The sequence below is a fragment of the Dasypus novemcinctus genome, chromosome 2 (assembly GCF_030445035.2).
Source record: "Dasypus novemcinctus isolate mDasNov1 chromosome 2, mDasNov1.1.hap2, whole genome shotgun sequence".
NCBI classification, from domain to species: domain Eukaryota; kingdom Metazoa; phylum Chordata; class Mammalia; order Cingulata; family Dasypodidae; genus Dasypus; species Dasypus novemcinctus.
The window spans coordinates 59,514,074-59,536,416 of record NC_080674.1 but is presented as its reverse complement, the minus strand read 5'-3'; the positions used below and the strand labels follow the sequence as shown (position 1 = coordinate 59,536,416).

The following is a 22,343-nucleotide window of genomic DNA, read 5'->3' as shown; positions in this document are numbered from 1 at the left end:
ATCATTTCCAAATAGGTGTTTTAATGATACTATATGTTAATGTAATTTAGCTATGAAAATTACCATAGGATGCTTGAAAAAATATATTCTAGTACTTCTCTTGAAACAATATTTTGCTATGTTATTACACTAGGGTAATCAACAGAGAAAGTTTTCAGAAAGATTGAGGTAGCTGTATTACCCCTATAATTTTAAATAAAAGATTTGGGAATTGTTAAACCTTCCTAAGTTTATATAGGTTGTCATTGAATCCTCTTCAGAGACTATAACTAATGCTTCCCCATCCACCACTATGCCCAACCCACTTCTTTCCTTTTTAAATCTCATAATGAGGTACCATGAACTTCTCTTTTGATTTGCTATTTGTAACCATAAAAAATTTTTCTCCGGATGACATCATATGAGAAGTCATTGCTAAATTTGGAAATATGTATGATAGGTCCTTTTTAATATGGGGCAGTCTAATTCACAGAGGTACAGAAAACCTCTGCAGGGAATGTTTGGGTAATGCTTGGGCTGTGCCTTTGCAAAGAGGTTTAGTTTCTTAGAAATTTTATTCTTTTGGTACTTGAAGTTAACTGGTAAATTATTTAAATGTTAATTCCCTCCCACCATGGTAGATTAATATTATAAACTCACTTTTACATATGAAAAAATATAATGCAAAGTTGTTGAAATTTTTCTCATATAGTTACAAGTCTACCTTTCTTTTGCCATTAGTTTGTGGATCATAACCTTCTTATACCCTTAGCGATCTATCTGTAGTAGTTTCTATGCATTCACCTTTCATTTCCTGTATTTTGCTGCAGCCAAATTTAAAGAGATAATTTAAATGTAGACTAACTTATTTAACACAAACCTTTAGAATGGGATTTATTTTTATATCTTTTAATAGTCTGTAGACTACCATTCACAAAATCCACTTTAGTGTCTCACCCATGTGTAGGAAGATTGAGAAAGTCATGGATTTCCTGAGATGCATGGTTAGCTAAGTACATTTTAGAAGTTTGGTTTAGGAATTTATTTATCTAGGGTAGATGAGATAACATTTCATGTTCCAAATACCTTTTGAGAACTTATAATGGGGCACTTCCAGGATTCATCAAAGCATTACTAAATATTAATGCATGCTGTGCTTTGATCTCGATGCAGCTACGTGAGCTTATGTGGTATCAGTGGTCAGGCTATGTCCTTCCTGAGAAGGGCAAGGAAGTCATACAGCAGCGTTACATTGATCCTTTTGATTAGTCTAGTCTGATATATTATTTTGATGCTTGATATGTTCCTAGAGTTATTTTTTAAAAATACATAAAAAATATGGTTTTAATTTAATCATGCCCTTGCAAAAGGTATGTGTTTTTTTCCCTTTAAATTATTAACACTAAGAATTGAGACTGGTGTGTAACAAGGGCTGAGCTGGAGAGAGTGCTGAGCTGCCAGATGTTGGAGTGGTTGATTAAAATAAGCTGAAATGAAAGTAGCAGTCAAGCCTTTAATCATTTACTGTGATAGCATAAGCAAAAAGCTGAAAAGAAGGTGTCCATTCCTCAAGTATTTTATTTTTCCCTGTGGAATGACAACGGGTGAGGGTCAGATGTAGCAGCACAGGTGAGAAGGGGAAATTAGGGGGGGGTGTACTTCTGCCATTTTATGGACCAGCAAACTAGTGGGAGGGAGAGGGGGAAGGCTGGAAATGGAAAAGTACTAAATCAGAGTGGCAAAAAGTCTTGAAGGCCCCCTGATGAAGAGATGGCGGTAGCAGCACCTGGGTAGGCCCTCAGGTGGGGACCCTTCCATAATTATTGGGGGCACCTGAATAGAGGTATCTGGGCTATGAATTCAGCTGTTTATAGGAGCATGGCCAGGGACTAGAACTCCCTGCTGACTGTGCCCCGGGTCCGGTGTGGGGAGGGCAGCTTCCGCCTTGAGGTCTGCCAGGGAGAGCCTTTGTAATTGCCTGTGGTCAGGCCTGACAGATCACACATAGGATCTTGGCCTGGAGCTGGACACCCTCGAAAGACCACCCAGGGGCTTAGGCTGGCACCTGAACTCTCTTAAATGTCGTGGTACCCCTGGGGGCTAACTTATGCCAGCAAGGCCTTAGCTCCACAGAGGACTATAACCTGCAAAGGCTGAAAGCCAGTGAGTTAGATAATGCAGAGATACGGGGGGAAATTGTAAGCTCAGGGATGGCAGTCAAATGCTGTCTGTTTAAGGTCATTTTCCTGATGACCTCTCTGGAGTGAAGTCTAACTCTGCTTTTGGAAGTGCTTAGTTATTCACTGATTTTACGGTCTCCTTTCTGTGATACCTTGCCAGCACAGGGAAGTTAACAGTTCCCAGAATGACATGGGTTGATAATTTTTCTATGAGGGTGGGATGTGCAGAGGCTGTTATTCCTGAGAGAATGAATCAGCACCACCGCTGGGTACATGAAAGTATCCCATGGTTGACCAGAGCCCTGGGGCATCGTCAGAATTACTGCCTTAGCTTTTGACTGGGAATGAAAAGCAAGCATTTTCTTCACTAGACAGAAGAGGCTTAGAAGCTGTCTTAGTTTTCCATCGGGCTGCCAAAATGCAAAGTATCAAAAGTGGTTTGGCTTTTAGAAGGGGGATTTTATTTAGGGTAAAACCTTACAGTTCCAAGGCCCTGACGTGTCCAAATCTAAGAACCATCAGAGATGTTCCCTCACTATTCAGCTACTGGTGATCCTGGGGTCCTGCCACTAGGCGAAGGTGATCAATCTCTGCTGAGGTCCCTGCCTTCCCTCCATAATCTAATGTCTTCTAGAGCTCAGCTGTGGGCAACCAGGCATAGGGCTCATCTCTTCCCCCTTGAGCTGCTCTGTGGGCCCAGCCTCTTGGGGGCTTTGTGCTTAAGCTTTTGCTGCTAGTGATTCTCGATTCCTCTCTCACATGGCAGGGTCAAAATTGGTGACTTCCTTTCTTTGTCTCCATTAATATAAAGCCCCAGTAGGAGTGTGGAGATCCAACTTGAACCTCACCTCACTGACATGTCAAGTCCAATCAGAAGGGCCCCACAGGATGGAGTAATTCAAGAACATAATCTTTTTCTTCGGGGGATTCATAAAATACCTTCAAACTCTCACAGTAGCTAATAACACAGTAAAGTACAGCATGCTTATAGGGGAGTCCCTCTAATAACTTGGAAAATCATAATAAGTAGTTTTGTGAAATGCTGTCATAATTATGTGATTAGTTTGCAGTAAACCCTTGTTTTTTAAATAGATGTTAGTTGCTTTCATGGATTGATGTGACTTGGATTAGCACACTCTCAGCTCTTGCCAGGTAGCTAAAGGTGCCAGTCTGTTCGGAACCAAAGGTTGGATCTATGTTAATTGTGATAAGAGAGTGAAAGAGTTTGTCTTAGTTTGCCAGGGCTGCTGTAACAAAATACCAGACTGGTTGGACTAAACAACAGGACTTTATTGGCTTACATTTCCAAAGTGTTGGCAGGCCTTGCTTCTCCATGGTCTGCACTGCCTTGCTAGCAGTCAGTTTCTGCCTTTGTCTCCTCCTCTGACTTGTACTCTCATGTCTAAATTTCTTTTGATTATAAGGATTCCAACCACAATGGATAAGGCCAATGATTCAACTGGTCCTGATCTTTGAAGATCCTATTTACAAATGAGAGCACCCACAGGACTGGGGATTAGGATTTAAAGATCCCTATTTTAATTACCTGGTGGCTAAAATAAGTACTATGTAACGGATTGGCTTAAAAACAGGAATGTATTGGCTCATGGTTTCAGAGTCTAAAAGACTTGCTTCCACCCAGGATGGATACCTTCTGGCTGGCCTGCAAGCTCTGGGGTTCCTTGGCTTTTCCATCATATGGCAAGTCACATGGCAGCATGTTCTTTCTCTTCTGGAGTCTCTTGGCTTCTGGCTTCTTGCAGCTCTCTGTGGTCTTCTCCAGTAATAAGATTAAGGCCAGTCCTGATTCAGTTGGCCACATCTTAATAAAAGCCACCTCATCACAATGTCCTTTTTACAGTGGGCTCACACCCACTGGCAAGGCTAAGATTAAGAACATGTTTCCAGTCTGCCACAATCCCATTTACAAATGGTTCACACCCACAGGAGGAGGGGTTAGGCCTTGCAGGTGTCGTTGTGGGGGACATGATTCAGTCTACCCCAGTTCACATACATCTGTAGTCGGAAGACTACCTGTCTTATTTCAAGGAGGCAGCAGAGGCCTGGTGAGGTTGAGAGAGGTCCCCACGTTGCTTGGCTCACTCTGGGAGAGGTGACGTGGAACATACTTTGCAGATTTCCCATCCAGTTTTGCCTCTGCTTCATCATTGTGATAATAGTTGTTAATTTTAGGTGCCAAATGATTTGACACAAATTGTACTTACACCCAGTTTAGGTATACTGGAGGTTCTTAAAAGCAAAGAGATCATTTCCATCTGGTATCTTTTAGTTCTGTATATTTTCCTTCATCTCCTTGAGCATACTGAAGATTTTTTAAAAGTTTGGTGTGTTCACCATCTAGTTTTCTTCATTGGTGTGTTCTTGGTTTTTATCCTCGGCATTTGGATGGACCATCGTTTCCTCCTTTGTCTCAATCTTTTGTTGCACACCGTACTTTAGGATTTATTCCCTGAGATATCAGTTTCTTGAGCTTGTAACCAGCTGGAGATAAGACAGAGCTGTTCTTGAATTTCTGCCCTTTCATCAGGAAGGACTGCCCAAGGCAAAGTACAGGATCCATCCCGTACTTTTTCTGGCCCATCTTGTCCTGGGCTTGTGCCTGCTTGTGGCTTAGGAGTTCCCTGATTCTAGGAGTCTGAGTGCCCCATCAACTTCCCAGGAAATAGATCATTCCTTTCTCTTAGGTGGTCCTCTGCTGGACTTACAGCAGGCCAGCTTTGCACCTGGCTGGCTTCTCAGTTTTTCTTATTTTGTTGTTTCTTTCTTATTTTGTTGTCTCTAGGTGTTTTTGCATGGACAGCAAATTTTGGGAGGGGAGGGATGCCAGAGAGGAGTTTCCAAAGTCTTTCCCGGCTGGAGCACTGGCCAGCTTCCAGCTGCCCTCTAGAGGAGGTGAGGGAGTGGGCAGGAAGGAGCTTCTTCTACAGGTCCCCAAATATGTGCTTTCTTGACCTGCCCAGCAAATGCAGGTCTTCACCTGTCCTCTGCAGCTCAGAGGAAGCACACTGTCACTCCCTCTTCCCGGCCCCCTTTTCCAGGGGGGGTTGGAACAATGGCCACCCTCAGAGCTGAGCCCCCAGCAATCTGAAGTTACTAATCAAAAGCCATATCAGCTATCAGCCTGGAGGAAGTGGATTTTTATGTCCTTTTGTGGCACCAGCAAACTATGCCACAGCCAGACCCCACTGCTACCTGCCATGAGAGTGGGTCGTGGGCACCAGTAACCACCGCACAGAGAAAGCAATTTATGGTACTTACCTTAATTTACCAGCCTCTTCTCTCAGTCTTCCAGTGTCTCCTGGACACCAGAGTTTTGGAATAGTTGATTCAGACAGTTCCTCACTGTTTAATAGTACACATGACCTCCCACAATTAAAAGATGAGTAGAAAGTTAACGCTATCGTTGTACACAAACTTCAGTATCAGCTCCAATCTTAATTGCTCTAGCACCAATTTTTTTAAGGAGGTACTGGGAATGAACCCAGGACCTTGTATATGGGAGGCAGGCATTCAACCACTTGAGCGACATCCGCTCTCCTCTAGCACCAGTCTTTTGATACTGACTGTTCTACCACATGGACATTCTTACCATCAAAGGTAGGCCCAGTCTTGTTTTCTTCGCTCTGAGCCGTTGGGGGATATAGATTTTAAATCAGTCACAATGGTGTTTCTCAAGCTATTCAATGGCAATTCATGAAGGAAATTTTGGAAGCATTACATTTCATCTGATCCTCACCCACGTTTGGTAAAGATTGCTCTCACTGTATAGAAAAGGTCAAAAGAGTCAGTGCTAACTTCAAAACCAGATATGTTTGAATCCTAAACTTACAGTTGTTTTACCTCAAACACTGATGGAATGACTATATATTTAATTTATGCCTAAAAGTGCCCTTTATAAAGCAGATAAGCAGAAGTGGAATTTCCCTGTTTTATAGGTTTTTTTAAAAAAGATTTTTATTTATTTATTTCTGTCCCCTTCCCCCCTACCCCAGTTGTCTGTTCTCCGTGTCTATTTGCTGCATCTTCTTTGTCCGCTTCTGTTGTTGTCAGCGGCACTTTTGTTGCGTCATCTTGCTGTGTCAGCTCTCCATGTGTGTGGCGCCATTCCTGGGCAGGCTGTACTTCCTTTTGTGCTGGGCGGCTCTCCTTACGGGGCACACTCCTTGTGTGTGGGGCTCCCCTACATGGGGGACACCCCCTGAGTGGCAAATTTGGGATTTGTTTGCCTTACATTACACTTTTATAAAAGCTTGACTAAAATATATAGTATGTTCATTGTAAAATGTGAAGAACTAAGAAAAGAAAAACTATATGATAATCCTCAGAGTAAGTATCTGTGAACTTGTGGTGACCATCATTCCAGACTTTTCTCTAAGCACATTGATATAACCATACAGTTTTAACTACGTAAAAAATTACACTTTAGATGTTTTCTTATGACTTTTTTGTTTATTCAGTATTCTATTTTAGACATTGTTCCCTCTTAACAAATAATTGAATTGACACATCCCCTGTTAATAGATGTAAAGGTCCAGTTTCTTCTGCTTATGTTGCTTCGAACTTGTGTGATGATCTTAAACTCCTTATTTTACATTTTGATATGTATTTTCGTAATTGGCCCTTCAGAAAGCTTCTAGCAATTTACATTTCCCCTAACAGAACAGGGACATGGCTTTCCCCACATCCTTGGCCAGCTCTAGGTTCTGTCAGGTCAGGAAAAAACAGGTTTTTGCCTTCCTGGGTTTATACCTAAAAAGGAGAATGGTTTAATACAGATGCATTATTTGTTCTCAGTTATCTTCCAGGGCCATAAGAATTCAGAAGAGAGGGGCACAAAAATGAAGGTAGGCTTCCTGCCCTCGTTATTAGCATATGCTGAGCTTAATTTATAATTCTTAATATATCTGTAACATATAATTGAACTGTATTTAATAAAATGATAGTTTTGGGTTTATAAGGTATTTATTATCACTCAATAAAATAGCAAACACTTACAGTTACTTGTGCCACGCAGTGAATTGGATTGTGGTTCTCAGTTCCTGGTTCACTTGTAGTGGTCCCTGCTCTATATTAAGTCTCTAATTTAAAGATCTGAATTAAAGACAGTATAAAGTGAGAACTCTGGAGACAGCGTGGATTCAAATATTGGCCTGGGCATTTACCAGCTGTGTGACCTTGAGATAGTTACTTACATTCTCTAAGGCTTGTTTTCTTCATTTGTTAAATGTAAACAATAGAATTTTCCTAAAGAGAGCAGGATTTAATTAGATAATCCAATTAACCACTTAGGACAAGGCTCAGCATCTAAATCCTCTAAATGTTGTAATTATATTCCTTTTTTTGTCTTGAAATTTAGGAAGAATTGAAATGTCAAAAAAAAAAACTAGACAACTAAGCATACTAAATTAGTAACTTTTAATTTTGTATAGGGTCCTAAATCTTTAAAAGTGGGGTTGGGAGTATTTTGCAAGGGATTATTAAGGCTTATTAAAAGATATTACAAATAAGATAGAAAATGTGATAAATGTCAAATAAGTGGTATAGGAGTTTATAGGGGAAAATGAACAGTCCTGTCTCTGGTCTGTGGTGATCAAGGAAGGCTTCATGGAAGAGGTGACTTTTGTACTGCACCTTGAAAATGGGAGCGTTTTCAACAAACATGTTAAATAAGATAGCCTCTGTCCTTCTCTGTGCTGTACCTGATAGCAAAGTATTAAGGAAACTTTCCAGTTATTCATGAACTTTCAGGGAATCTACCTAAAAGTACTGAATTAGCATTTTGGGGAGAAATATACTCAGGAACTGATGAATCTTACCATCCCCTTTAGATTTTTACTCCATGTTCTCAAATTTAAATTCTAACATTCATTTAAAAACCATCACCTTCCTTTTATGGCCTCAGAGTTGAAGATGCTAAAGAGGCCCCATCAGTCTCTTCTTCACCAATGCTGAAAGAAATCCTTTGTGGCCTTTCTGACCACCTTAGATTCTTCATAAATGTTAGGCAACTCATAAAAACAAAGGTCCACATAGAAACTTTTTTTTTTTTAATTAAAAATTTTTTTTAATTTCTCACCCCTTCCCCCTACCCTGTTGTCAGCTCTCTCTGTCCATTTGCCGTGTGTTCTTCTGCGTCTGCTTGCATTATCCGGCAGCACTGGGAAACTGTGTCTCTTTTGTTGCGTCATCTTGCTGCATCAGCTCTCCATGTGTGCAGTGACACTCCTGGGCAGGCTGTGCTTTTTTCATGCGAGGCAGCTCTCCTTATGGGATGCACTCCTCGCGTGTAGGGCATCCCCATGCAGGTGCACCTCTGCTTCACGTGGCAGCACTGCATGTGGGCCAGCTCACCGTACAGGTCAGGAGGGCCTGGGGATCGAACCCTGGACCCTCCATATGGTAGACGGACACTCCATCAGTTGAGCCATGTCTGCTTCCCCACATAGAAACTTGAACACAAATGTTTATAGTAGCATCAATCTTTTTATTTTTCTTCTCCCCTTCTCCCACCCCCCTCAGTTGTCTGTTCTCTGTTCTCTATTTGCTGTGTGTTCTTCTTCGTCTGCTTCTGTTGTTGTCAGCGGCACTGGAATCTGTGTTACTTTTTGTTGCGTCATCTTGTTGTGTCAGCTCTCCACATGTGTGGTGCCATTCCCGGGCAGGCTGAACTTTCTTTTGTGCTGGGCGGCTCTCCTTACTGTGTGTGGGCCAGCTTCACACAGGCCAAGGGGGCCCGGGGTTTGAACTGCAGACCTTCCATGTGGTAGGCGGACGCCCTAACCACTGGGCCAAGTCCGCTTCCCTAGTAGCATCAATCTTAATAGCAAAAAGGTGGAAACAACCAAAATGTTCATTGACAAATAAACCAAGTGTGATATATCTGTACAATGGAATATTATTCAGCCATATAAAATTAAATGCTGATACATGCTACATCAGGAGTGAACCTTGAAAACCATTATACTAACTGAAGGAATCCAGTCACAAAGACCACATACTCCATGTTTCCATTCATATGAAACTCCAGAAGAAAGATATTAGTGGTTATTTACAGCTGGGCACAGGGATTCAGATGGGGTGGTCAGGTAAGGGGAGGGGTGTGTGAAACTTTAAGGATATGGGTTTCCTGGCAGTGATGAAAATGTTCTAAAATGGACTGGTGATGGTCTCACATACCTGTGAGTATACGAAAAACCATTGAATTACATGCTTTAAGTGGGTGAAGAACATGGTTATATGAATTATATCTCAACAAAGCTGTTTAAAATAAAGACATTAGGCATCTCAAATGTTCAAAAGCTAATTACTTCCCAAGGCAGGCCTAACTGGTACCCTTGGTCATTCCTCCCCAACATGAAAGGCTGTCCTTACCTTATGTTCAGTAGAACTCTGACTCTTCTGTTACAATTTCCATACCTGATCTCACTCTTCCCTGAAGTAGCAGCTCCTCATCTTGTTTTTTATTCTGCAGGCTCAATAGCTTTCCTTTCTTCCAACTTTCCTTATGGGGCATATAAACTCAGCAGCATTTTTGAAAGGTCAAGTCAATTCCTCTTAACACCCCTGATGCATAGTTACTCCCTTAAAAGAACACTAATAGATTAATTAGACATTTTTCCAGTGTAAAAGCATGCTTTCCTCTCAGTGCATGTTAATTTAATATGACTCTACTATGGAAACAACCCTGCATAGTTTTAAATTTTGGTTTCTATGTGCGTAACCATACATAGTTAGGTAACAGTTCATAGTTAGCGACTCTTAGAGACTATTTAAAAAGACTTGATACCGCCTTTTTAAAAATAAGCACTATTGCTTTACCCCAAAATAGACAATATTATACATACTCCCTGGTATGCTAGACATCTGTTCCTGTAGTTTGGGAATTAAAATTTAGAAGTATACATTCCTACTTCTATATACTGATAAGATTATAGGATTTCAAGTCAAAATATGTCTTGAGCCTTTCCTCTTCTACCTAGCTCCTTTAAAATAGTTACTGAGTACTTAATATTTCTTTTTTGGAAAATATATATTTCCAAATATATTTTGTATGCATTGGTCAGAAAAAAGATCAAATATATATGCTTTTAGTTTTTACAGTGACTTAAGTGGAAACAGAATAAAGCACCAATCTTTTTTTTTTAAAACTACTGTATAGATCCGAGTCTGCTATTTACAGGACTTAGGAAAGAGAGGCAGGATCTCTCACTTAAGATACACAGGACCTGGACAGTGGCATGATTCTGTGCCACGTTGTTATGTAGGCAGCTATGCACGAGACTGTGTGAGAAGCCAGGGGCGTGCAGGCAGGAAGGGGGGATGCCTGTCTAGTTGGAAAGGAAGTAGAAAAAAATGAATAGAGCTTAGACTTTTCTTACAGTGGAAGAAAATAAGAGCAACATGAACAAATCTACTGTTACTTGTTTTCCCAAACTGTTCTTGCACCCTGAGTACAGGCTCCTATCATCCCGTGATCCTTACATTCCGTGAAATGTAGGTTAGGTCATGCACAGTTAGCAGGGATACAACACCTTATGCTACAGACATATTATAGATATTCAGAATAATATCATATTCGCTGGGCTTACTAAGCTACATCTGGTAGATCTGGAGTAGAGCTTAAAGATCTGGTCCAACTCTTCTTCACTTTAGAAAATCGGAAGCTGAGGCCACCAGAGTGAAGTGATTTGTCGCATTCTAGTAGCGTTAGAATTCTATTCCAAGATTCCAGTGCTCTTTCTGCTGCTACATTATCCAGTATATTTTCTGCTGTACATTGTCATGTAATTGTGGTGGGCAGTAGAGATGTTTAGTGGGAATTACATCCTAAACCCAGAGTATCTCAGAATTTGGAGAATAAGATACAATATACAGCTTTACTGATCTTCTGCCTCTTTCCTTTCTTTCAGACTCCGAACTTGCCTTGATGTACAATGATTCCTCTGTCTTGGAGAACCATCATTTGGCTGTGGGATTTAAGTTACTTCAGGAAGAAAACTGTGATATTTTCCAGAATTTGAACAAAAAGCAAAGGCAGTCATTAAGGAAAATGGTCATTGACATCGTAAGTAGCTGATGAAATATAAAAGAACTGTGATGCAAGTTTTTCTTTTTTCTTTTTTTTTTTTTTTAAATAAATTCCTTTTATGTAAAAGGAATTATATTGCAGAATCTATTGTGGCCCTTTACATTCGAGCAAGCAGTCCTTGCTGCTGGCAGTGATGCTCTGTGACAGGCTTTCCTCTTTTGACAGTTTGGAGTCAAGAATAATCATAACTTGCCCTCATCATTCAGGTTTTATTTTCTGAGCTCCTCTGGTCAGGTGGCAGGCAGAGAAAAATGACTAACAAAAGCAGAGGGCACTGGCCATAGCTTGGATGCATTTCTTTTTTTCTCCTCTTTCCATCAGTAGACAATGCAAATACATTTATGTGTATTACTCAGAATGATTGTAAGACACAGAAAAATCTCTGGTTCTCATTAACTTTTTTCTGTTAAGTTTTATACATACAAAGGCAGGGATTCTTTGTCAGATGAGCAGAAAATGAATCAAATCTTTTGTTTCAGAAGCATTCTGTGATCAACCTTGTTTCAGTCTATCACAGTCCAGTAATCAAATTCTAATCCAATAAATGGCAAAAACTTTCAAACATGTGATATCTTATTCATGGAGACAGCATCATGTTTTTGACCATGAAAGTGGTTGTCAGTGCCTAATTTTTCTGTATATTGCACACATTTACCTGGGCTTCCAAAATACTCGACAGCAAAGGGGAAGACTCTAGGAAAAGAATCCCTACACACTTTATCAGATGACATAACCGTTTTCCATTTCTTATAAAATTCTGAATCCTTTCATGTGCAAACTCTGACTTTTTCCTTTGGACATGTAACTTAAAATGCTCTTTGTCTTTTAAGGTACTTGCAACAGATATGTCAAAACACATGAATCTACTGGCTGATTTGAAAACTATGGTTGAAACTAAGAAAGTGACAAGTTCTGGGGTTCTTCTTCTTGATAATTATTCTGATCGGATTCAGGTAAAGCCTTATTTGAGTTTAGCTTTGCATAGTGTGTTTCTCCTTTCTCCCACCTTATATTTATTTTGTAACTATAGGCAGAATTTTTACCCAAATTCTCATTCTTGAGAATTAAGTAGGTAAAATCCAATCGGTGTTTTCATTTGCATACATTAAAAAAAAAAACAACATAACCAACATCCCACAAGACCTACCACTTAAGCAGGTCTGAATTGAACCAAACTAACCCTAAACAGTTTCTCTTATGAGATCTAGATGCAGTAGAAGTGGCATAATTTGGGACTATTAATACAAGTGTGAACCATACACAGACACATCATGGTTGAGCTGTTTGGAATAAATCTTACACTACATGTATTTTTAAGTGTCACAGTCATCTGATGTGAATTTCTGGGGGGAAACAAGGAGCAGGTGCTGTATAGAGAATGCATTTGTCTATTTTAGGTCCTTCAAAATATGGTGCATTGTGCAGACCTGAGCAATCCAACAAAGCCTCTCCAGTTGTACCGCCAGTGGACAGACCGGATAATGGAGGAGTTTTTCCACCAAGGAGACCGAGAGAGAGAGCGTGGCATGGAAATAAGTCCCATGTGTGACAAGCACAATGCATCTGTGGAAAAATCACAGGTACTGCATTAAGCATAAAGCTTTCAGAGAGAATAAAACTAAAACTTTAACATTTGGTTACCTTGCATCCACAACACAGAGTATTGTATTGTTTATGACCCAAAAGTTCTTTCATTCTTATAACTTCTATTCATTTAGTTGACTTCGATATAAACTTTTTATAATTTTATATCAAAGTTATATACCAAGTACACATGGCCTTATTTCATTTATCTGGATTCATCCAGAAATTGGCTTTTCTAGAATAAAAGCCATGTCTCATGCCATACCATGTAAACAACTGGAAATTTTTTTACATTGTAAATATACTCTTGAACTCTCTAGATGCTAATCTTAATACTTTCATTTGGTCTGTTGTCTAAAGCAGGGGCTATTTTCCCAAAATAGGGTTAGTAGTCTTCTGTTCAGTGATACATTTGTAGGCCAGGATCTAGTTCACCTTTCCCCTTGTTTCTTAGTCCCATCTCTCACTCAAACTCGTTTTTGTTTTGTGTTTTAACTAGGTGGGCTTCATAGACTATATTGTTCATCCTCTCTGGGAGACGTGGGCGGACCTTGTACATCCTGATGCCCAGGACATTTTGGACACTTTGGAGGACAATCGTGAGTGGTACCAGAGCACAATTCCTCAGAGCCCCTCTCCTGCACCCGATGACCAAGAAGAGGGCCGGCAGGGTCAAACCGAGAAATTCCAGTTTGAACTAACTTTAGAGGAAGATGGCGAGTCAGACACAGAAAAGGACAGTGGCAGTCAAGTGGAAGAAGACACTAGCTGCAGTGACTCTAAGACTCTCTGTACTCAAGACTCAGAGTCGACCGAAATTCCCCTTGATGAACAGGTTGAGGAGGAAGCAGTCGGGGAGGAGGAAAGCCAGCCTGAAGCCTGTGTAATAGAAGATCATTCTCCTGACACGTAACAGCGCAAAGACTTTCACGTGCCCTCCCTGCCTTTTTTTTTTTTTTTAAAGTAGGAAAATTGTTTTCAAAGTGCATGTCATGTGGCACAACCATGGTCACACCTCACTGTCATCTGCCAGAATGTTTCTTGAACAGCACTGACCTTGACGACACAGTCTGGCGCTCAGGAATATTGTAACCAGTTTTCTCACCTCCGTGTCATCAGAGCAAGGGGGACGTCTTCGTGGACGGCATCTTAACAAGATTGCAGCTTGGTAGAGCTGAAAAAGCAGATAAAATCAACTACTCCAAAATGTTTTCAAGGGAGTATGGCTCATGAGGCAGCCCAGGAGTTGACATGATTTGGGGTTTATTTTCTTTTTGTTTGTAATATTTTCAGAAGAAGGCATTACACAGACAGAGAGTGAACTCGTAGACGATGCAACAAATGCATCGGGAGCAGGGGACAGCGTGAGTCTGTTACCAGGAGGAAGATGAGCCGCAGAAGTTGCATAATTTTCTAATTTCAAGTCTTCCTGATACATGACTGAACAGTGTAGTTCAATGAGCTGCACTGACCTCTACATTTTGTATGATATGTAAAACAGATTTTTTTGTAGAGCTTACTTTTATTATTAAATGTATTGAGGTATTATATTTAAAAAACTATGTTCAGAACTTCATCTGCCACTGGTTATTTTTTTTCTAAGGAGGAACTTGCAAGTTTCAGTACGAATCTGCTACACTGGATAAATCTTACTTTACAAATTTTACTTGCACCTTATGGTTCATAGCAATTCACTGATTTGTAGTGCTTCATTGTCTTATATACCAATGACTTCCATATTTTCAAACAAAAAACAAATTTATGTTGCAGGAAACCCTTTTTTGTAGGTCATTTATCTTGTCTTTTTGTTTCACTCTCTCTAGATTAGCATATTTTTCTTTGCAGCATGCAAAATGAACATTTGTTCTGTAGTACTTGGATGTGTGTTTTGTCTGTGTCTTAACGCTCATGGAAAAACAAATCATCAGTTGGTGTTGTCTGAAGCAAGTGGGAGATATATAAATACCCAGTAGCTTAAATGATCAGTGTCTTTTTAGATATTTTCCTACTTACTGTCTTATAACTTTTTGCTGTGTCAATATACCCTCATTTCACAAGTGCATGTCTTTGTGATAACCCACCCATTTCATGCTCATTTTTATTGTTTTTACATCCACTTGTAGTAAGAAAAAACTTATTTCCTTGCTGCTTTATAATTTAGTGTGTTTGAACCTGTGTCTGTGTTCAGTAGATGGGGTCTTAACAAATATATCACCACCATTCTGATTGATGGGGAAAAACAAAACAAAACAGTAGTCATGTTAGAGTTAGTATTCATTTCTATCATGGGGGCCATATATAATGACTAGCTTTTACTCTTGATTTACAGAGAAAAGTTAACAGCTAGCTAGGCAATTTTTAGGGATATGAATAGAATATGATAACACCAGTACAATTTCTCTTTTGTTTCTGTAATGTTAACATGGGATTAAGAATTGTGTAAGGAATGTCCTTGAGAAGTAGTTTTCAGTGCAGCAACTATTCTTTCTTGATGGATGGCCATTTCATTAGTTATCATCAATCTATAAGCATGTCTTATAGAGGAGAACTACTTCTTTAAACACACTGAGGGAAAAAGTTGAGGATGCCACTGGCATCAGAGGGTTGGTAACGCATTGCTGCCTTGAAATATTGGATGAGGTAAGAAATTACTGCCTATATAGAAAAATAGAGATTTCTGTAGGTGAATTTCAGCACCAGGAGCTGTATTGCAGTTTTCGAGACTAATTCCCAATGTTTACCTGTAGGTAACAGTTGGCATAATCGGGCATTTAGTTTGGACTTTATTCCCTTTATAGCTGCTACTAAAATGTTTACCTTCTTATTGGAGCCCAAGTAATTTTTTTTTCATTGGTATAATTGAAATAGAGACTAAAGGCCAAATGGAAAACACATAAAACTAAGAAAAATTGCAAGCCTGACTAACATTTATATATGGGATTTTTCAAGGGAATTTCTGGGGCTAATAACTAAGCCTTCAGCCAGGCAAGTAGCCCAAGCCGAAGAGAATCCCCATTTCAGTCCCCTGAATTTCATCAAATACTTAGAACCTTTGGTAGAAAAATTATATCTTTATAGCTCTGATCATTTATAGAACAGAGTAGGAATCAGCAAATTATCAGATTCCCACACTCCTTGCCCTGCAAAACCAAATGAATAGGCAGCAATCTTTCAAATGAAGAATTATGTTAGGCCAAGCGGTTTCGCAAGAGCATTTAGGAACTTGTTTCTGTTTTAATTTTATTTGCCCCTGATAAAGGTTTAGAAAGGACTTTCCTCATGATGGAAAGGCAAGAAGACTAGGTTTTACTTCTTTTTCCAAAATATTCTCATCCCTTCTCCTCCCTAAGTCACGATATCTATACTGCACCCCCACTCTCAGAGTGCCTGGAATCTTACTGAAAGAACATTTTAAAGCAGCAATAGCCACAAATCCAAACTTGAAAGGGTTTATATAATTACACTAATAAAGAGGTGGGTTGTTTACCCCCCCCCCAGTTTGTTGGTTTTGAATAGTACTATATTGTGAAGATACCCACAGAGGGACAATTGAATTACAGAAAAGACACAATACTCAAGAAGCCGGGACTAATGCACTATATAATCTGCTTATCCTCGCCCTCCTTTTTCTCTGTCTTTCCTTCTTTCTCTCCCCAATGTGTGCTTCAGAATTATACACTGCTTTAAAAAGAATATCCTTTTACAAAGTGGCTTACATTTCCTAAAATGCCATAAGAAAATGCAATATCTGGGTACTGTATGGGGAAAAAAATGTCCAAGTTTGCCTAAAACCAGTACATTTCAGCTTGCAAGTTACTGAACACAATAATGTTATTTTAATTTTGTTTTCTTTTACATCAGTAAAAATTCACAAGGAAATAATGTAGATAGAACAAATTGCAGGCAAGAAAAAAAAACTTGAATGAAATGGATTTTATAGAAAGCTTTATAATTTTTGAATGCATTATTTATTTTTTGTGCCATGCATTTTTTCCTCACCAAATGACCTTACCTGTAATACAGTCCTGTTTGTCTGTTTACAACCATGTATTTATTGTAATGTACATACTGTAATGTTAATTGTAAATTATCAGTTCTTATTAAAACATCATCCCACGATGGGATGGTGTTGATATATTTGGAAACTCTTGGTGAGAGAATGAATGGTGTGTATACATATTCCTTGTACATTTTTCTTTTCTCCTGTAATATAGTCTGGTCACCTTAGAGCTTGTTTATGGAAGATTCAAGAAAGCTATAAAATACATAAAGATATATAAATTTAAAAACAAAAAAAACAACAGAAAACCTAGCTGCAGGTCTTTGGTCCCAGGGCTGTGCCTTAACTTTAACTAATCTTTTTTTCTGTTTTGCTGCATTTGAAAGTAAGGTAATGGTGGGGCTAGGGCTGGGCATCTTACAATGGAATTTTGAACTGACTGGATTACTGGCAATGGCTGGATTTTACAGAACCACAACCAACCTTTGGAAGATCCTGAGAATCCTTTGGAGGTAAAAGCTCTTAACTAGTTGTTGCCAAGGAGCAGCACTATGTGTATCATGATTGCCCTCCCCCTTCTATTGATTAGGAGTTATTTCAGTTAATTACATTTGAATGCTTTATTTTCAAACAGTACTGGGAAAATACATTCTTATCCAGTGATTATGAAAAGTCTTTTTGAACTCTAGCACACATAGGAAAATGAATTGGAAGCCAGAACCACAGATCACATGTGTCTGTTAGTCACTTAATTATCGGAATCCTGTTAAATTAAGAGAAGATTTAGTACAGAGTAGGTAATTTTTTTTAACCCTGGGCCTTTTCTTCCATTAAGAACTAAATGTCCTTATATGTATGTAAATCTATTCATATAACACCAGGTTTTGTATGATATCAATTCACAGAGCATAAAGGATTCACCATTCTCTAGAATCTCTTTCTGTAAAACTTCTACCACATAGTTTTAGAATTTTAAAATTTAACCTTACGTAATGGCCAGCTCCTGAAAGCTAAGAAAAATTCCTAGTAGGCAATATGGAAAGCACCTCTCACTGCTGCCCAGCCCTTGGAACACATGACTTTATCAGTGAAAGGAGAGATTATTTTTCTAGGAAAAATGAACCTCCTCTTATTTTATTTTTTTGACACAAACTGTAGATTTTTAGCAGCCCTGGCCCAAAGGAATTTGATTACTTTTGTTTTAAACAGTATAAAGGGGACACTATAATTACAAAAAAAAATCCTTACTGATTTTGTTTTTATTTCTTTGGATATGTTTTCAGAGTGGTAACTTGCGTGTGAGCATTGCAAATGATGATTCTTTTAGTGGTTTCTTAGCCTCTTACAGCCCATGGGGATAGTACTGTACATCAATACCTTCATATGAAATTTTTATATGCAATGAAAATAAAAGCATGGGTTGATTCTGCCTATTTATGACTCTTTTTTAAACAAATACGATTGAACTACAATATAAAATGAACAATCTGCATTAAGTTTCTCAGAGTAAGGAACATTGTTATAGTGAGATGAAAGGATAGTGAAATCATAGATTAGTATTTATATTCATAACCACATGAAGCCAAATTATGTTGATAAACCTTAGTATAGAGGAAATTTCCAAAATTATTTAGATGGCCAATAAATTAGGCACAATGTTTTCTAAACAGTTTTAGGAAGAGGGCCTCCCTGTTAAAGGAGTATTTGGAATATTGAAAGTTACTTTTAGACATTCAACCATCATTTGTTGGATACCTGCTCTGCAAACTACAAGGTGCTAAGGATTCAACAGTAAGCAAGGTATACAAGTCTGTTTTCAGGGAACTTCTAAGTCTGGAGGGGAGAAAGGCGTTCACTGGAACTTGTCCTTAGAATTGTGCCCATACAATGGAGAAGGTCCAGTGCTATGGTTAAGAAGGAACCTAAATGCCATCTCCTCCAAAGAGTCAGAGAAGACATCCTTGAGAAGTGATCTGGGGCAGAGATCTGAGGGTTAGTAAAAGATAACCAGGCAAAAGGGGCCGTTGATGGGAAGACAAAGGGATCCAGGCAGAGGAAATATTTGCAAAAATTCTAAGATAGGATTTTTTGACTTCTAGCACACATAGGAAAAAAAATTGGAAGCCAGAACCATAGATCGCATGTGTTGGTTAGTCATTTAATTATCAGCTTCCTATTAAATTAAGAGATTTAGTACAGAGGCCTAGAGATCAGGGACCTTTCCTAACTATCCTATCCAAAATAGCACCCCTCCTCCAGCACTCTTTATGCCCCGACCCTACTTTATTTTCTTTAGAATGCTTATGAAAAAACTGATATTTCATCTGTATTTGTTGTCTGTTTCTCCCACCAGAACAGAACATAGCTCCACAAGAGCAGGGTCTTCGCCCACCAGTGTATGCCTAGCATCTAAAATTATGCCTGGTACACAGAAGGTGCTTAATAAAAATGTGTTGACTATATTACAAATATATTGGGTATAATTCAGTGTAATAAGACATTTTAGGATCTTAGAAAGTTTTTTGACTTAATATTTTAAAAAGACGTTCTGGGTTTTTTGTTGAGTTTTGTTGTTAATTTTTTACTTTGCTAAGATCCTGGATAAACAGTTTAGGGTTAATTGTCCCATTGTTAACTAAAAATGCTGTTTGTCTATTACTAAACACTCCTATTATTTTTGTTGTTTTAATTCTGAATGATAAAATCCAACTTTTTTGTGTGCAGAGGGTTAAGGAATCAGTAAAATTTTAACCTCCAGATAGTCCCCCAAATCCTAACAAGGAGAATAAGGTAATCAAATGGAATGATCTATACCTACTCAGCCTCTTCACTATTTCCGCCACCACAACAAAGAACTATAGCCCTCTAGGCAAAAGTTACCCAATATGGGCCTACCAGAAAATACTGAAATTAGTCTCCAATTTCCTTCCTCCAAGTCAATGAGACTTTCCTTTCTTTTTCTTACTTGTCCTCCAAGCTGACTGAGATCTCTGACCTGGAAACTTTTCCTCAGGCACACCAGTTCTGAACCCACAACAGTAAAATGTTCCAGCAAAATGTTGCCAGAGAGCACCTAACCCCAATGGGATGTCCCTACCCACAGAGCCTTGCTTCAGTGGAACAATACCTGCTCTTTCATATCTAAATACTCAATGTTGAACTCAGTGTAGAAGGTATAAATCTTAGTTTGATTGCTAGCAGGAAACACTGCTTTATTTTCCTTAAATAATTTGGAATCAGTGTCCTGAACCTACCATACCATTGGGAATTTCCATTTCGATCATAATCGGCCCCTTCCCGTTCCTGTTCCCTCCCAACATCAAATTCCCTCATCTGAGCACCACTGTGTTGTGCAAGTTGCAGTTATTCCTCCAAGTCCCTTGGCTATTTGCTTCCTCATCATGCATGTGGTCTACCAGGAATATATGCTGAGAACTCCAGTTTAGGGTTTTACTTCCTTAAGCCCACCATAGTTTGTGTATAAAAAGAGCCTGCCTTGCAATGTCTTGTTACTAACTACTCAAATTACCACAATAAAAGTGGGACTCTTCTTTTTCTACTCCTGGAGACTCAGCTCTCTCAAGATCCTCAAGATCCTCTGAAAGACTCCTTCGCCCGCTGTCCCTTCACCTTCTCACCAATTAGGCTTAAAAAAGGCAAACAAAACAAAATTAAAAATGATTAATCCTTCTGTCTGCCTCTGGTCTTTACCCTGCAAAAGTCCTGCCTATTACTTGAAATATGGGGAAGAAAAAGATATAGGAATGGCATACATTAAATAATAGTTTGGCCAATTAACTTTCCACATCTCTGTTTGGCAACATTTAGATTCACCAGTGTTCACAGAACATATGGCGATGGGGAAGTTAAGAAAGCTGTCTTCTCTATGGAATTTATCACACGCTCCTTTACTAGGACGGAGAAGAGCCACTTCCTACTGAACAGCTGCCCCAAGATCTCACCTAGCTATTTAAATGAGAAGACATAGCACTTGAAAATTCATACAGTGAAATTATTCATATTTGATCCCTGCCACGCCCGCTTCCCAAAACTCCGCTATGGTCTATAAGTGACTGCCGTGATTGCCTCCATTTTTGTCACCAGGAAAAAAATGAGGTCAGGGATGTCTGCCTGAGGGTATTCGCTGGGCCAAATGCTGAGACTGGTAATTTACATGGTAACAATCATTATCAGGGTATCAGTTCATAGTCATTCGTTGATTTACTCACCCCACCTTATCCACAGTCTTGGTAAATGGTCAAAATTCTCCATAGTGAGGAAGAGACATAGGGTTTTTAAAAAAAAATGTATAAAGAAAAAAAAAAAACACTATGGAGCTGAGATAGGTGTGTGCCTCTGCATAGTGGAGGCTCGAGCTAGGGGGCAAGGCAGATCTCAGTGGTCTACCTCAATGAAGGGATGGAGCTGGACTGGCATCCAACAAGAGGAGAGCTCTTCTGCCATCATACCTGTTCAGTGTGCTTCATACTTAGGAATCTGGAGCCATCAGACACGAATGTTTCAGGATCTGAACAATGCAGACATGTGGTCTTAAATCTCTATAGTCTGAGAGTTGCTTTTCCTTTGCTTTGTTTTTGAGCTCAAAAGCAGGTGAAGTATATAGTGTCAAACATTTGCTCCGTGTAAGGCCCTGTTTTCACCACCAGTCTGCTTTAATTAGAGAACCAAGCAGTCTCTCACCTTACTGGCTTAACTTTGCTCATTTTCTCCCTAGCACTGATAGTTTCTGTTTCCTTGTTGTTCATTTACAGCATGGGGGTGGAGGGGAAGGGCCGAGACAGTGGACCACCCCACCCCACTGCTGTATCAGTCGGTCAGCGAGAGGATTAGATGTGAACACTCTAGCCAAAGACAGTGGTTCAAAGGGTGGGGAAGGAAATCAAAGATAGGTAAAAATTAAGTCAACTGTCCATGACAGAAGACTGCTTAGGAAGCTATCATCCATGTTTTTAAAGCTGTATTTTGTGGCACACAGAATTATACTCTAGTCAAAGACATCTCTACTTTATGAAAACTTATTTTCTAAAAATAATTGTTGGGTTCAGTAATTGAATCCCTAGTGGGTGGATTGGTGAAATGGAAAACAAGCAAGCGTGAGCGAACAAAACTGAGGGAAAAATGGGAAAAGGAAAGGAAGGTGGACCATCCACTGAGATATCCAAAAACAGTGGTGATAGTTTCTATTCCCCATAGGATAGAGTTCAAAGTCCTTAATTTATTACATGAGGCCTTTAAGGTCAACCTAAATCACCCTCTAATCCTCCCATCAGCTATGTCTAAATACCCCTGAGCCTCAGGTATAAGATCGTTTATATCTTGCTTCTGATCATCTCTCCACTTAGAAAACAATTCATCTTTCTAGACCCAGTGCAAATATGCCCTGTCTAGAGAGCCTTTTCCCACTAGTATTTGTTACATACCACCATAATGACTTTTTAAAATATCTTCTAATTATCTTTTTTACTTTTTG

The 22,343-nt window shown here is 39.3% G+C and overlaps 1 protein-coding gene across 9 annotated transcripts in view; it reads left to right on the top strand.

The window, feature by feature from the left end:
• The window catches only part of PDE4D (phosphodiesterase 4D), a 1,544,760-nt gene extending 1,526,475 nt beyond the window's left edge, over window positions 1–18,285 (top strand). For all 9 annotated transcript variants that reach the window (XM_071208178.1, XM_071208182.1, XM_058309211.2 and 6 more), the window contains 4 exons: window positions 11,090–11,244; window positions 12,099–12,221; window positions 12,666–12,848; window positions 13,352–18,285. In XM_071208178.1, the coding sequence (XP_071064279.1) occupies window positions 11,090–11,244; window positions 12,099–12,221; window positions 12,666–12,848; window positions 13,352–13,765 (875 nt within the window). In that variant the 3' untranslated portion in view covers window positions 13,766–18,285. The remainder of the gene's footprint in view (window positions 1–11,089; window positions 11,245–12,098; window positions 12,222–12,665; window positions 12,849–13,351) is intronic.
• Window positions 18,286–22,343: the final 4,058 nt, after the last annotated feature.